The sequence below is a fragment of the Mobula birostris genome, chromosome 5 (assembly GCF_030028105.1).
Source record: "Mobula birostris isolate sMobBir1 chromosome 5, sMobBir1.hap1, whole genome shotgun sequence".
Classification (NCBI taxonomy): Eukaryota; Metazoa; Chordata; class Chondrichthyes; order Myliobatiformes; family Myliobatidae; genus Mobula; species Mobula birostris.
This window is the reverse complement of record NC_092374.1, coordinates 205,163,447-205,179,230: the sequence shown is the minus strand read 5'-3', so window position 1 is coordinate 205,179,230 and position 15,784 is coordinate 205,163,447. Positions and strand designations below refer to the sequence as shown.

Genomic DNA, 15,784 nt, shown 5'->3' with positions numbered 1-15,784 from the left:
AACTCAAAGGGGAGCAATATCCTTGCAGGTAGGTTTGCTAGCATTGTTCAGGAGGGTTTAAACTAATTTGCAAGGGGGATGGGACCCAGAGCGATAGAGCAGTGAAAGAAGTGTATGGAGTAAAGCCAGATCTAACATACAGAGAGGCTTTGAGGAAAGAGAAGCTGTATAAACGGTGTAAAGACAGTAAGGTAGAAGGGCTGAAATGCGTGTACTTCAATGCAAGAAGCATCAGGAGCAAAGGTGATGAACTGAGAGCTTGGATGCGTACATGGAATTATGATGTAGTGGCCATTACAGAGACTTGGCTGGCACCAGGGCAGGAATGGATTCTCAATATTCCTGGATTTCAGTGCTTTAAAAAGGATAGAGAGGGCGGAAAAAGGGGAGGAGGGGTGGCATTACTGGTCAGGGATACTATTACAGCTACAGAAAGGGTGGGTAATGTAGCAGGATCCTCTTTTGAGTCAGTATGGGTGGAAGTCAGGAACAGGAAGGGAGCAGTTACTCTATTGAGGGTATTCTATAGGCCCCCTGGTAGCAGCAGAGATACAGAGGAGCAGATTGGGAGGCAGATTTTGGAAAGGTGCAAAAATAACAGGGTTGTTATCATGGGTGACTTTAACTTCCCTAATATTGATTGGCACCTGATTAGTTCTAAGGGTTTAGATGGGGCAGAGTTTGTTAAGTGTGTCCAGGACGGATTCCTGTCACAGTATGTGGACAGGGCGACTAGGGGGAATGCCATACTAGATCTAGTACAAGGTAATGAACCAGGTCAGGTCACAGATCTCTCAGTGGGTGAGCATCTGGGGGACAGTAACCACTGCTCCCTGGCCTTTAGCATTATCATGGAAAAAGATAGAATCAGAGAGGACAGGAAAATTTTTAATTGGGGAAGGGCAAATTATGAGGCTATAAGGCTAGAACTTGCGGGTGTGAATTAGGATGATGTTTTTGCAGGGAAATGTACTATGGACATGTGGTCGATGTTTAGAGATCTCTTGCAGGATGTTAGGGATAAATTTATCCCGGTGAGGAAGATAAAGAATGTTAGGGTGAAGGAACCATGGGTGACAAGTGAGGTGGAAAATCTAGTCAGGTGGAAGAAGGCAGCATACATGAGGTTTAGGAAGCAAGGATCAGATGGGTCTATTGAGGAATATAGCAAAGCAAGAAAGGAACTTAAGAAGGGGCTGAGAAGAGCAAGAAGGGGGCATGAGAAGGCCTTGGCGAGTAGGGTAAAGGAAAACCCCAAGACATTCTTCAATTATGTGAAGAAAAAAAGGATGACAGGAGTGAAGGTAGGACTGATTAGAGATAAAGGTGGGAAGATGTGCCTGGAGGCTGTGGAAGTGAGCGGAGTCCTCAATGAATACTTCTCTTCAGTATTCACCAATGAGAGGGAACTTGATGATGGTGAGGACAATATGAGTGAGGTTGATGTTCTGGAGCATGTTGATATTAAGGGAGAGGAGGTGTTGGAGTTGTTAAAATACATTAGGACAGATAAGTCTCCAGGGCCTGATGGAATATTCCCCAGGCTGCTCCACGAGGCAAAGGAAGAGATTTCTGAGCCTCTGGCTAGGATCTTTATGTCCTCGTTGTCCACAGGAATGGTACCGGAGGATTGGAGGGAGGCGAATGTTGTCCCCTTGTTCAAAAAAGGTAGTAGGGATAGTCCGGGTAATTATAGACCAGTGAGCCTTACGTCTGTGGTGGGAAACCTGTTGGAAAAGATTCGTAGAGGTAGGATCTATGGGCATTTAGAGAATCATGGTCTGATCAGGGACAGTCAACATGGCTTTGTGAAGGTCAGATCATGTCTTACAAGCCTGATAGTGTTCTTTGAGGAGGTGACCAGGCATATAGATGAGGTTAGTGCAGTGGATGTGATCTATATGGATTTTAGTAAGGCATTTGACAAGGTTCCACACGGCAGGCTTGTTGAGAAAGTCAGAAGGCATGGGATCCAGGGAAGTTTGGCCAGGTGGATTCAGAATTGGCTTGCCTGCAGAAGGCAGAGGGTGGTGGTGGAGGGAGTATATTCAGATTGGAGGATTGTGACTAGTGGTGTCCCACAAGGATATGTTCTGGGACCTCTACTTTTCGTGATTTTTATTAACGACCTGGATGTGGGGGTAGAGGGGTGGGTTGGCAAGTTTGCAGACGACACAAAGGTTGGTGATGTTGTAGACAGTGTCGGGGAATGTCGAAGATTGCAGAGAGACATTGATAGGATGCAGAAGTGGGCTGAGAAGTGGCAGATGGAGTTCAACCCGGAGAAGTATGAGGTGGTACACTTTGGAAGGACAAACTCCAAGGCAGAGTACAAAGTAAATGGCAGGATACTTGGTAGTGTGGAGGAGCAGAGGGATCTGGGGGTACATGTCCACAGATCCCTGAAAGTTGCCTCACAGGTGGATAGGGTAGTTAAGAAAGCTTATGGGGTGTTAGCTTTCGTAAGTCGAGGGATAGAGTTTAAGAGTCATGATGTAATGATGCAGCTCTATAAAACTCTGGTTAGGCCACACTTGGAGTACTGTGTCCAGTTCTGGTCGCCTCGCTATAGGAAGGATGTGGAAGCATTAGAAAAGGTACAGAGGAGGTTTACCAGGATGCTGCCTGGTTTAGAGAGTATGGATTATGATCAGAGATTAAGGGAGCTAGGGCTTTACTCTTTGGAGAAAAGGAGGATGAGAGGAGACATGATAGAGGTGTACAAGATAATAAGAGGAATAGATAGAGTGGATAGCCAGCGCCTCTTCCCCAGGGCACCACTGCTCAGTACAAGAGGACATGGCTTTAAGGTAAGAGGTGGGAAGTTCAAGGGGGATATTAGAGGAAGGTTTTTTACTCGGAGAGTGGTTGGTGCGTGGAATGCACTGCCTGAGTCAGTGGTGGAGGCAGATACACTAGTGAAGTTTAAGAGACTGCTAGACAGGTATATGGAGGAATTTAAGGTGGGGGGTTATATGGGAGGCAGGGTTTGAGTGTCGGCACAACACTGTGGGCCGAAGGGCCTGTATTGTGCTGTACTATTCTATGTTCTATGTATTTTTAGGTTTGTTAAGGGGTGCAGGGTTTTTTTATAGGATATAACGGATAAGAAGGAATGGGGTACTAGGGTGGCCAAAGATGGGAGGATAAAGTGTAGGATAGGGTACGTGTGTGTGTGTGATTGGGTGAAGGGATTTAGAATGCAAGACTATTACACACTCCGGAGCAGGAGGTGGTGGTAATGCACCATCAAGCTGGGTGCCAACCGCCGTAAAACAAGGCGGAGAGAGAGAGAGACTTTTGAACCTACTGCCTCTCACCTTCAGTGCATACCCTCTGGTATTAGACATTTCAACCCTTTGATGATTGCTAATAATATATTGTAGGATTGATGTCAAAAATTCTTTGAATTGAATTGGTGTGTGCCCCCCTTCCCAGTCCCCTCTCCCCCCGTGTGCTCCCTTCGGTGTGAACCCCCTTCCCAGTCCCCTCTCCCCCCGTGTGCTCCCTTCAGTGTGAACCCCCTTCCCAGACCCCTCTCCCCTGTGTGCTCCCTTCGGTGTGCACCCCTTCCCAGACCCCTCTCCCCCCGTGTGCTCCCTTCGGTGTGAACCCCCCCCTTCCCAGTCCCCTATCCCCTCCGTGTGCTCCCTTCAGTGTGAACCCCCTTCCCAGACCCCTCTCCCCGTGTGCTGCCTTCGGTGTGCACCCCCCTTCCCAGTTCCCTCTCCCCCACCCCCATGCACTCGCCTCCTCAGTGCACCCCTCAGTCGGCTTGTTTTAAATGTCACGCCTTAGCACTGAGTTCTCCCTGCTCTGCTGGCTGAGAACTTATTTATTTATGACATGGGAGCAGATTTAGGCCATTCAGCCCATCGTCTGCTCTGCCGTTCCATCATAGCTGATTTATTATCCCTCTCAACCCCATCCTGCCTTTCCCCATGACATTTGGTGCTCACACTAATCAAGAACCTATGAACCCCTGCCTTAAATATACCCAATGACTTGGCCTGCAGAGCAATGGGAAGTATCAAGCCCAGTCAATATTATAAACATAAGGAGTGGAATCTGCATTTCTTCCATCAACACTGAGTGAAATAGAGGATCAGTGAGTGGTCTCTTAAACTTAAATAATCTCCTTCAAAAGATAATTGTCAGCTCAGCTTTTGGAACTTTGGTCACAAACTGTAGAATTCAGTACCTTTTAAACACCAACTCAGAACTTATTTATTTAACTGGAGAAATTCAGATGCTTGAAATCCAGAGCAACACACACAGAAAATGCTGGAGGAACTCAGCAGGCCCGGCAGCATCCATGGAAGTGAGTAAACAGTCAGACTGAGACCCTTATTCAGGACTGGAAAGGAAGGGAGAAGGCTTCACAGCTCAGTCGTTCACAGGGAAAGCCCTTCCCACCACTGAGCACTTTCAAAAGAAAGCAGCACCCTTCCTTAAAGTCTCCCTTCATCCAGGCTGTGCCGTTCCAGCAGGAGCTCCATGTAAAGGTATTGGTGGGAGGGCTTTGCCTGTGATGGACTGCGCTGTGTCCACGACTTTTTGCAGAGTTTTCCAATACATAAGACATAGGAACAGAATTAGGCCGTCTGGCCCATCAAGTCTACTCCACCATTCAATCATGCTGACCGTTTTTCTCTCTCCTCCTCAATCCCAGTTCCCGGCCTTCTCCCCGTAATCTTTGATCCCATGTCCAATCAAGAACATATCAATCTCTGCCTTAAATACACCCAACAACCTGGCCTCCACAGCTGCCTGTGGCAAGGAATTCCACATTCACCACCCTTTGGCTAAAGAAATCTCTCTGCATCTCTGCTTTGAAAGGGCGCCTTTCTATCCTGAGGTTGTGCCCTCTTGTCCTAGACTCTCCCAGCATTGGAAACATCCGTTCCACATCTACTCTCTCTAGGACTTTCAACATTCGAAAGGCTTCAATGAGTTTCTCCCCCCATCCTTCTGAATTCCAGAGAGTACAGAGCCAGAGCCATCAAACATTCCTCCTGTGATAACCTTTTCATTCCCAGAATCATCCTTGTGAACCTCCTCTGGACCCTCTCCAATGCCAGCACATCTTTTCTAAGATGAGAGGCCCATAACTGTTCACAATGCTCAAGGTGAGGCCTCACCAGTGCCTTATAAAGCCTCAGCATCACATCCTTGCTCTTGTATTCTAGATCTCTTGAAATTAATGCTAACATGGCACTTGCCTTCCTCACCACCGACTCAACCTGCAAGTTAACCTTCAGGGTGTTCTGCACAAGAACTTCAAAGTCCCTTTGCATCTCAAATTCCTGGATTTTCTCCCCGTTTAGAAAACAGTCCATACATTTATTTCTACTGCCAAAGTGCACGACCATGCATTCCTGGGCATTGGTATTTCCATACCAGCCCAGTTAGGATTCTCTCCACAGAGATCAGAATCAGGTTTAAATCACCGGCATACGTCGTGAAGTTTGTTGTTATGCAGCAGCAGTACATTACAATACATTGTAATAAAAACTGTGAATTGCGGTAAGAAATGTGTGTGTATAATCTAAAAGTTAAATAAATTGTGCAAAAAGTGAGGAAAAGAGTGGTGAGGTAGTGTTTTCTCATGGGTTTGCTGTCCATTTAGGAATCGGGTGGCAGAGGGGAAGAAGCTGTCCCTGAATCATTGAGTGTGTGCCTTCAGACTTCTGTAGCTCCTCCCTGATGGTGGCAATGAGGAGAGGGCATGTTCTGGCTGACATCCTGCAGATATTTATCAAAGTTTTTAATGATGTGCCAAATCTACACAAACTTGTAGAAAAGTAGAGGAGCTGTCGTGCCTCATGGTGGGCTCCAGGTTATCGCTACCACCCCATTCTTGGTCCGGTTCCTCAACCTTCTTTTCACAAAGTGAAAATAGTTGTTTTTTTTATTAAGACCATAAGACAAAGGAGCAGAAGTAGGCCGTTTGGCCCATCGAGTCTGCTCCGCCATTTTATCATGAGCTGATCCATTCTCCTATTTAGTCCCACTCCCCCGCCTTCTCACCATAACCTTTGATGCCCTGGCTACTCAGATACCTATCAATCTCTGCCTTAAATACCCCCAATGACTTGGCCTCCACTGCCGCCCGTGGCAACAAATTCTATAGATTCACCACCCTCTGGCTAAAAATTATTATTATGGGTGGGGATTGAAGGATTAAGGGGTTCTATACTGCATGCCGTGTGCCAACAAAATATTTTTCACATGCCATCTTGGTCATGCATGCCATCAGTTGGCCATCCCTGGTATATCTGGTCACAAAACCAGCTCCATGTACCAGGCTGTGCTGCCAGTCAGTGAGGAGGTCCTGGTACTGGTGACACTTTGCATTTCTGCACTCCGTTAACTGCTGCCAACTTCTCTCCCTGTCACTTGCAGCAACATCACCATGGCCTACTCCGACGTCAAGGACCTGGTACTTCGTGACATCGACCACATCCTCTTCCCCACTTCCGACTGTCGTCAGTTCAACAAAACAGAGTCGCTTCGGTAGGTTTTCGAGCCGTTCACATCCAGGTCCAGCCAGGAATTTTCCCTTGAGGCTGGGACCGCACTGCAGCACGTGAGCAAGGACACAAAGGTTGGGGATGCGACACCGAGCTGCAACCTCACGTGAAAAGCACAATGCTGCCCTTTATCTGGTTAAACGTGCCAGGGAGGCAGAGGGTAGAGTGCACCGGAAGCACGGACAGGGAGAAAAGGAAACTGGGAAGAGGGAATGCACACAGAGAATAAGAGCATATGGGAAGAGAGAGGGAACTGGGGAGAGGGGGTGCACGTTGAGGAGGGGAGAGGGAACTGGAAAGAGGGGATGTACACCGAGGAGGGGACCGCACAGGGGAGAGAGGGAACTGGGAAAAGGGAGTGCACACTGAGGAGGGGAGTGCACCTGTGTGGGGAGGGAGAGGGAATTGGGAAGAGGGGATGCACACTGAGGAGGAGACCGCACAGGGGAGAGAGGGAACTGGGAAAAGGGAGTGCACACTGAGGAGGGGACTGCACAGGGGGTGGGGTGTTGGAACTGGGAAGAGGGAATGCACACCGGGAGGGGAGTGTACCTGTGTGGGGAGGGAGAGGGAATTGGGGAGAGGAGTGCACACCATGTTGGAGACCACACGAGGGAAGAGGGGGTCTCCTGGGGAGGAGAAAACAGGTACTGGGAAGATGAGGTGCACACCAAAGAGGCCGCACAGCGGGGCAGAGGGTACTGGGAGGAGGGGTGCACCCTGGGGAGGAGAATGCACCAGACAGGGACACATTACATTTAACGTGTAAAGTGGTGGAATGGGTCATTTTTCAGCCGAGAGAGAACAGGCTCGGAATGGGCTGAACAAAAATTTTCTGGTCAGTGTCGTGTAAGGAATTGTGATCACATTGAGCATTCAACAAAGAGAAGATTAACAAGGGGATGAGTGCTAGATGGCTCTGTACTTGTCGGTTTTATTTCTCGAAGGCTGTGGTGAGATGTTTTCTCAGGTGAAGGTCTTACACATCAAATTACAATGGGTAATACGAAACAGTGGGTGCCAATGCCAAAGCTGGAAGGTTTTGCTCTTGGGAAGGTAATGAAATAGCCCTGACTTTGAACTGCTGCACACCTTCAGGAAAGGAGACTTCCAGGATTCCAAACAGAGATTTATCTATCAGATGTGCATCGAAACTGGCAACGATTTGAGTCATTTACATCAACAAGCAGCACGGTCTGAGGATAGGCAAGTGTCACCAGACATTCAGGTGCAACATAGCACGTCCACAATGCTTAGCAGAACATAGCAAGCCCCTTTTTATATAATATATACACACACACACACACACACACACACACACACACGCACGCGCGCGCGCGCATGCGCGCACACAGAGACACACGCACACACACTGACACACACAGGCTCACACGCACACACACACACACACACACACACACACACACACACACCGCCCCCCACACCCCACCAGACCCCCAACCCCATGGCATGCTGCCTCCTGGCCGGGACTCACAGGCCTATCAAATTGCTCCTTCTTCAGCTCTGTACATCTTCCCCTATCACTCCCCAGCTTCTTACTTCATCCCCCTTCCCCACCCACCCACTCACACTCAACCCACCTTCCCCCTCACCTTGTCTCACTCATCACCTGCCAGCTTGTGCTCTCACACCTTATTCTGGCTTCTACTCCCTTTCTCTTCTGGTTCTGAGGAAGGGTCTCGGCGGGAAACGTCAACTGTTTGTCCTCCTCCATAGGTGCTGCCTGACCTGCTGGGTTTAAACTGATTTATTACTTACAGACTCACTTCCAAGAACTCATTACAACTTATGTTCTCAGATATGTTTCTTAGTTTTCGTAATTTATCTTCTCTTGCCCCTTGGTTGTGAGTCACCTTGTGTAGAGTTTTTAGTGAATACAGTTGTATTTGTTTATTTCACTGTAAATGCTTGCAAGAGTATCAATATCAAGCTGCTTTGTAGCAACATATATGGACTTTGCTAATAAATAAAAGGTATCCCTTCAGAACAGAGATGAGGAGAAATTTCTAAATTGGCTAAAATCAAGTGGCAGAGCAGATTTGATGGCTGAATGACCTAATTCTACTCCAAAGTCTTATGGCGTTATAGAAATGAAGCCATAACTAATTCTTTACACATTCAAATTGCTGCAGGAACTCAGCAGGTCAGGCAACATCTATGGAAAGGAATAAATGTTCAGCGTGTTGGGCTGAGACCCTTCTTCGGGTCCTGCTGATTACCTCCAGCGTTTTGTTTTGGATTCCAGTATCTGCAGAGCCTCTTGTGTTAGTGAATATACCATAGTTTTGGGTGGGGCATGTTGAACTGTGAGATGGCAGGCACATTGTGATTTCCTCTTGTCTCCTCAGATTGGCCGATGAGCTTCGAGGCTGGATACACCGGCACCAGATTGACAGGACAAAGTCCAATGAGAAGCCAAAACGTCAGAAGAAATTTAAACAGGGCACGGTAGGGAGAAATGATCCAGCATTTATACGTCAGCCGCCTGTCCAATCTTCTCCCATTTGGTGCTTTGCCTTACTAAGACAATAGTAAGAAATTCAGCCCATTGAGTCTACTATCCCCCTCAACCCCACTCTCCTGTCTTCGGAAGAAACCTTTGACACTGAGAACAGAGAAAACCTACAGCACAATACAGGCCCTTCGGCCTACAAATCTGTGCCGAACATGTACTTTAGAAATTACCTAGGGTTACCCATAGCCCTCTATTTTTCTAAGCTCCATGTACCTATCCAAGATTCTCTTAAAAGACCCTATCGTATCTGCCTCCACCACCGTCGCTGGCATCCCATTCCACACACTCACCACTCTCTGAGTAAATAAATAAATTACCCCGACATCTCCTTTGTACCTACTTTCAAGCACCTTAAAACTGTGTCCCCTCGTGTTAGCCATTTCAGCCCTGGGAAAAAGCCTCTGACTATCCACACGATCAGTGCCTCTCATTATCTTATGTACCTCTATCAGGTCACCTCTCATCCTCCGTCGCTCCAAAGAGAAAAGGCCAAGTTCACTCAATTTGTTCTCATAAGGCATGCTTGCCAATCCAGGCAACATCCTTGTAAATCTCCTCTGCACCCTTTCTAAAGTTTCCACATCTTTCCTGTAGTGAGGTGACCAGAACTGAGCACAGTACTCCAAGTGGGTCTGACCAGGGTCCTATATAGCTGCAACATTACCTCTCGGCTCCTAAACTGAATCCCACGATTGATAAAGGCCAATGCACCAAATGCCTTCTCAACCACATAGTCAATCTGCGCAGCAGCTTTGAGCGTCCTATGGACTCGGACCCCAAGATCCCTCTGATCCTCCACACCGCCAGGAGTCTTACCATTAATACTATATTCTGCCATCATATTTGACCTACCAAAATGAACCACCTCACACTTATCTGGGTTGAACTCCATCTGCCACTTCTCAGCCCAGTTTTGCATCCTGTCAATGTTCCGCTGTAACCTCTGACAGCCCTCCACACTATCCACAACACCCCCAACCTTTGTGTCATCAGCAAACTTACTAACCCATCCCTCCACTTCCTCATCCAGGTCATTTATAAAAATCACAAAGAGTAAGGTTCCCGGAACAGACCCCAGAGGCACACCACTGGTCACCGACCTTCATGCAGAATATGACCCGTCTACAACCACACTTTGCCTTCTGTGGGCAAGCCAACTCTGGATCCACAAAGCAAGGTCCCCTTGGATCCCATGCCTCCTTACATTCTCAATAAGCCTTGCATGGGGTACCTTGTCAAATGCCTTGCTGAAATCCATATACACTACATCTACTACTCTTCCTTCATCAATGTGTTTAATCACATCCTCAAAAAATTCAGTCAGGCTCGTAATGCATGATCTGCCTTTGACAAAGCCATGCTGACTATTCCTAATCATACTGTGCCTCTCCAAATGTTCATAAATCCTGCCTCTCAGGATCTTCTCCATCATCTTACCTACCACTGATGTAATACTCATGGTCTATAATTTCCTGGGCTATCTCTACTCCATTTCTTGAATAAGGGAACAACATCTGCAACCCTCCAATCCTCTGGAACCTCTCCTGTCCCCATTGACAGGTTCAGCAATCTCCTCCCTCACTCGCTTCCCACAGTAGGATCCAGAGACTTATCCAACTTGATACTTTCCAGAAGCTCCAGCACATCCTCTTTCTTAATGTCTGTATCCTCAAGATTTTCAGTCTGCTGTAAGTCATCCCTACAATCACCACGGTCCTTTTCCGTAGTGAATACAGAAGCATAGTATTCATTAAGTACCTCCTCCGGTTCCATTCACACTTTTCCACTGTCACACTTGATTGGTCCTACTCTCTCACATCTTATCCTCTTGCTCTTCACAGTCTTGTAGAATTCCTTGGGGCTTTCCTTAATCCTGCTCACCAAGACCTTCTCATGTCCCCTTCTGGTTCTCCTAATTTCATTCTTGTGCTCCTTTCTGCTACCCTTATATATTTCTAGATCTCTATCATTACTTAGTGTTTTGAACCTTTTGTAAGCTTTTCTTCTTGACTAGATTTTCAACTGCCTTTGTACACCACGGTTCCAGTACCCTACCATCCTCTCCATGTCTCATTGGAATGTACCTATGCAGAACGTTTCCCTCAACATTTGCCACATTTCTGCAGTACATTTCCCTGAGAACATCTGTTCCCAATTTATGCTTCCAAGTTCCTGCCTGATAGCTTCATATTTTCCCCTTACTCCAATTAAACATTTTCCTAACTTGTCTATTCTTATCCCTCTCCAATGCTATGGTAAAGGAGATAAAATTGTGATCACTATCTCCAAAATACTGTTACACTGAGAGACCTGACACCTGACCAGGTTCATTTCCCAATACCAGATCAAGTACAGCCTCTCCTCTTGTAGGCTTATCTATGTATTTTGTCAGGAAACCTTCCTGAACACACCTAACAAACTCCACCCCAGCTAAACCCCTCGCTCTTGGGAGATGCCAATCAGCATTGGGGAAATTAAAATCCCCCATCACAACAACCCTGTTATTACTGCACTGTTCCAGAATTTGTCTCCCTATCTGCTCCTCAATGTTACTATTGGGTGGTCTATAAAAATAACACCCAGTACAGTTATTCACCCCTTCCTGTTCCTAAATTCCACCCACAGAGACTCAGTAGACAATTCCTCCATGACTTCCTCCGTTTCTGCAGCCATGACACTATCTCTGATCAACAGTGCCACGCCCCCACCTCTTTTGCCTCCCTCCCTGTCCTTTCTGAAACATCTAAACCACTCTTACTAACCAAGAACCTATCACCTCCACTTTAAATATACTCAATGACTTGGGCTCCACAGCCATCTGCGTCAATGAATTCCACAGATTCACCACCCTCTGGCTAAATAAATTCCTCCTCCCCTCTGTCCTAAATGGGCGTCCCTCAATTCTGGGGTTGCCATTGTTCAATCAAAAATTCATTGGACTGCAGTAGTATCCATCCCCCCCCCCCCCCGCGCCAAGTATATCGTATAAAGATTTAAAGGTGAGCTTTATTCATCACACTTGTATCGAAGCATACAGTAAACTCATGACTTGGATGGGGAAATGGAATGGTGGGTTGGTGATGGTGTGCATAGTAAGTTACAACAGGGCATTGACAGGATGCAGAGCTGGACTGAGGTGGCAGATGGAGTTCAGTCTGGAGATGTGTGAAGAGATGCACTTCAGAAGTTTGAACTTGAAGGCAGAATACTAGGTTACTACTTGATAGGCAGAATACTAGTTGATAGGGTGGTTAAGAAAGTAAATGGTGTGTTGACCTTCATTAGTCGGGAGATTGAGTTAAAGAGCAGTGATGTAATTGTAGCCCCCCGGCCAGCCTCAGGGTCGCTCGGCTCGCTGTCGTCTAGGGAAACAGCCCTCGGCCCCGCTAAACTGGGTAATTAGTTTGTGTGGATGCTGTGTGATGTACCCCACCCCGCCCAAATAACAGACAATACACCAGATACGATTAAATGATTTACGGTTTACAGATATTACTGAAACTATACAATTAATAGAGAATAAAATATATTCAGGAAAATAAAAGGCTCCACACTTATCAAAGTTCAATCTCTTCGTTGCCAAACAGTTGGAGCTCAGGACCCTTCTTCACTCTGCGACCCCTTCAGACCACCTCGACCGGCCGCCTGGGACCAACAATGGTGGTCAACCAGACGTTCCACAGGAGTCCGTCTCCTCCTCCTCCTCCTCCTCTCCTCACCCTGGACCTCGGACTCCTGCTCGGGGTCCGACCCCGTTAGCAGACTCACAGCACCTTGTCCATCTTCTCTCTCTCTCGCTCCCACCTTCTCCCCAAAACCCTGCGCATACAATATCTTACAGACACACCAAGAGCATAACAACCGTCCCAATTGGTTCGTAACACCTTCTTATCAGTAACGTGATCCAAACAAACTGCTAGCGGGAGGACTTTCTCAGCAGTTAATATAACAAAGAAGCCCTTTCAATTATAACATAACGAAGAAGCCATTTTACTTAGACTACACAATGACCAAAAAAAAGAAACCCCTTACATAATGTTGCAGCTCTATAAAACCCTGGTTAGACCAGACGAAATATTGCGTTCAGTTCTGGTGGCCTCATTCTGGGAAGGATGTGGAAGCTTTAGAGAGGGTGCTAAGGAGATTTCCCAGGATGCTGGCTGGATTAGAGAGTGTGTTTCTGCTTTTCTCTTTCCTCTCCCCCTTTGATCTAGCTGCTGATCTGATCTACTAGGTGGCTCACAGGAAACTTTTATTGCACCACTAATAGAACATTGAAAAGAACAGTATAGACCTTATGGGCCGCCATGTTGTGCCAACACTTTAACCTACTCTGAGATCAATCTGATCCTTCTCTCCATTTTCCTATCATGAGTCTAAGGGTCTCTGAAATGGCCCTGGTGTACCTACCTGTACCACCACCCCTGGCAGCACGTTATACACACCTACTGCACTCTATGTAAAAGAAAAAAAACCTGCCTCTAACATTCCACCCTCCACCCTCAATATACTTTCCTCCGGTCACCATAAAATGAAGCCCCCTCGTACCATTTCCGTCTCTGGCTGTCCACTCTATTTGAATCATTTCATACACCTCTATCAAGTCAGCTCGCATCCTCCTTAACTGTAGGAGAAAAGCCCTAGTTCACTCAGCCTCTCCTCATAAGACAGCATCCTGGTGCAGTAGATCTCCTCTGCACCTTCTATAAAGCTTCCACATCCTTCCTACAATGAGGCGACACAATGTTGGATGTATTCACAGTATTGAATACAATGCTGCAGAAATTGTTTACAATATGCTCAGTTATTTTGAGGCTTGAACCATTGTTGTCAGATCAGGGTACTGTTTTGTTGTCAGATCAGGGTACTGTTTTGTTGTCAGATCAGGGTACTGTTTTGTTGTCAGATCAGGGTACTGTTATGTTGTCAGATCAGGGTACTGTTTTGTTGTCAGATCAGGGTACTGGTTTGTTGTCAGATCGGGGTACTGTTTTGTTGTCAGATCGGGGTACTGGTTTGTTGTCAGATCAGGGTACTGGTTTGTTGTCAGATCAGGGTACTGGTTTGTTGTCAGATCAGGGTACTGTTTTGTTGTCAGATCGGGGTACTGTTTTGTTGTCAGATCGGGGTACTGGTTTGTTGTCAGATCAGGGTACTGGTTTGTTGTCAGATCAGGGTACTGTTTTGTTGTCAGATTAGGGTACTGTTTTGTTGTCAGATCAGGGTACTGTTTTAGTTAGAGATGCAGCATGGAACAGGCCCACTGCTGATCGGTGCCAGCCAGCAACCCACTGACCTTAACCATAGCCTAATGGTCAACAATGACCAATCCACATTGTTGCCGTGACGGCGTGCTAGGGCAATGGCATCAACACGGGCGAAGCAGCAGGCTCAATAAACTGATTAGAAAGGCTGGCACTGTTATAGGAGTCAAATGGACACACTGGAGGCTGTGGTAGAACAAAGGACCCTACGGAAAATCCTGGCAATTCTGGACAATGTTTCTCACCCCCCGCATGCCACCTTGGCTGAACAGAGGAGCACTTTTAGTAACAGACTAAGACAACTGCACTGCTCCAAAGAGCGCTATATGAGGTCATTCTTACCCTCGGCCATTAGACTCTATAGTGAGTCAACCTATAGCCCCTCCTGTTAGACTGTTTGAAGCAACTTACTTTTTATTCTTTCTTACTTTTTAATATTTGTATATCTGTGCACTTGTAATGTACTGTGCACTGTGACACTGTTATTTCCTGTGGGATCAATACATTATCTATCTATCTAACCAGTCCTGCTTTGGACTGTGGGAGGAAACCAGAGCACCCAGAGAGAAAAAAAACAGGCGCACGCACGCACACATTCCCCAGGGCACCACTGCTCAATACAAGAGGACATGGCTTTAAGGTAAGGGGTGGGAAGTTCAAGGGGGATATTAGAGGAAGGTTTTTTACTCAGAGAGTGGTTGGTGCGTGGAATGCACTGCCTGAGTCAGTGGTGGAGGCAGATACACTAGTGAAGTTTAAGAGACTACTGGACAGGTATATGGAGGAATTTAAGGTGGGGGCTTATATGGGAGGCAGGATTTGAGGGTCGGCACAACATTGTGGGCCAAAGGACCTGTACTGTGCTGTACTATTCTATGTTTTATATTCTAACTCATGTGCACACAGGCACACACGCCTACGCACACGTACATACACAGGCGCATGTGCACACAGGCACGCAGACACGCACACACACCACCCTGCCCCACCAAGGATACCGTAACTGAACTGCACATCTCATTCAAACTTATTGAATATTTGAAAGGTCTGGAAAGAGTGGATGTGGGGAACTTGGTTCTTATAGTGGGTCTAGGTCCAGAGAGTACAGTCTCAGAATAGAGGGGCGTCCAATCTGTGGAATTCATTGCCACAGACAGCTGTAGAAGCCAAGTCATTGAGTATTATTTAAAGCAGAGGTGGATGGGTTCTTGGTTAGTCAGGTACTGGGAGGAGGCAGGAGAATGGGGTTGAGAGGGATAGTATTACCCATGATGGAATGGTCGGGCAGACTCAATAGGCTGAATGGCCAAATTCTGCTCTCGTGTCTCGTGATCTTACAGTTTGAACTCCGACACCCTGAGAACAGGAAGGCAGATTACTATCTGAATGGTGTCAAATTAGGAAAAGGGGAAGTACAATGAGATCTGGGTGTCCTTGTTCGTCAGTCACTG

General features: G+C 46.9%; 1 protein-coding gene across 2 annotated transcripts in view; it reads left to right on the top strand.

The window, feature by feature from the left end:
• LOC140198312 (cyclic AMP-dependent transcription factor ATF-6 beta-like) overlaps positions 1–15,784 on the top strand; it is a 116,696-nt gene that overhangs the window by 76,838 nt on the left and 24,074 nt on the right. For both annotated transcript variants that reach the window (XM_072259386.1, XM_072259387.1), the window contains exons 11-12: positions 6,406–6,516; positions 8,903–9,002. In XM_072259386.1, coding sequence (XP_072115487.1) covers positions 6,406–6,516; positions 8,903–9,002 — 211 coding nt within the window. The remainder of the gene's footprint in view (positions 1–6,405; positions 6,517–8,902; positions 9,003–15,784) is intronic.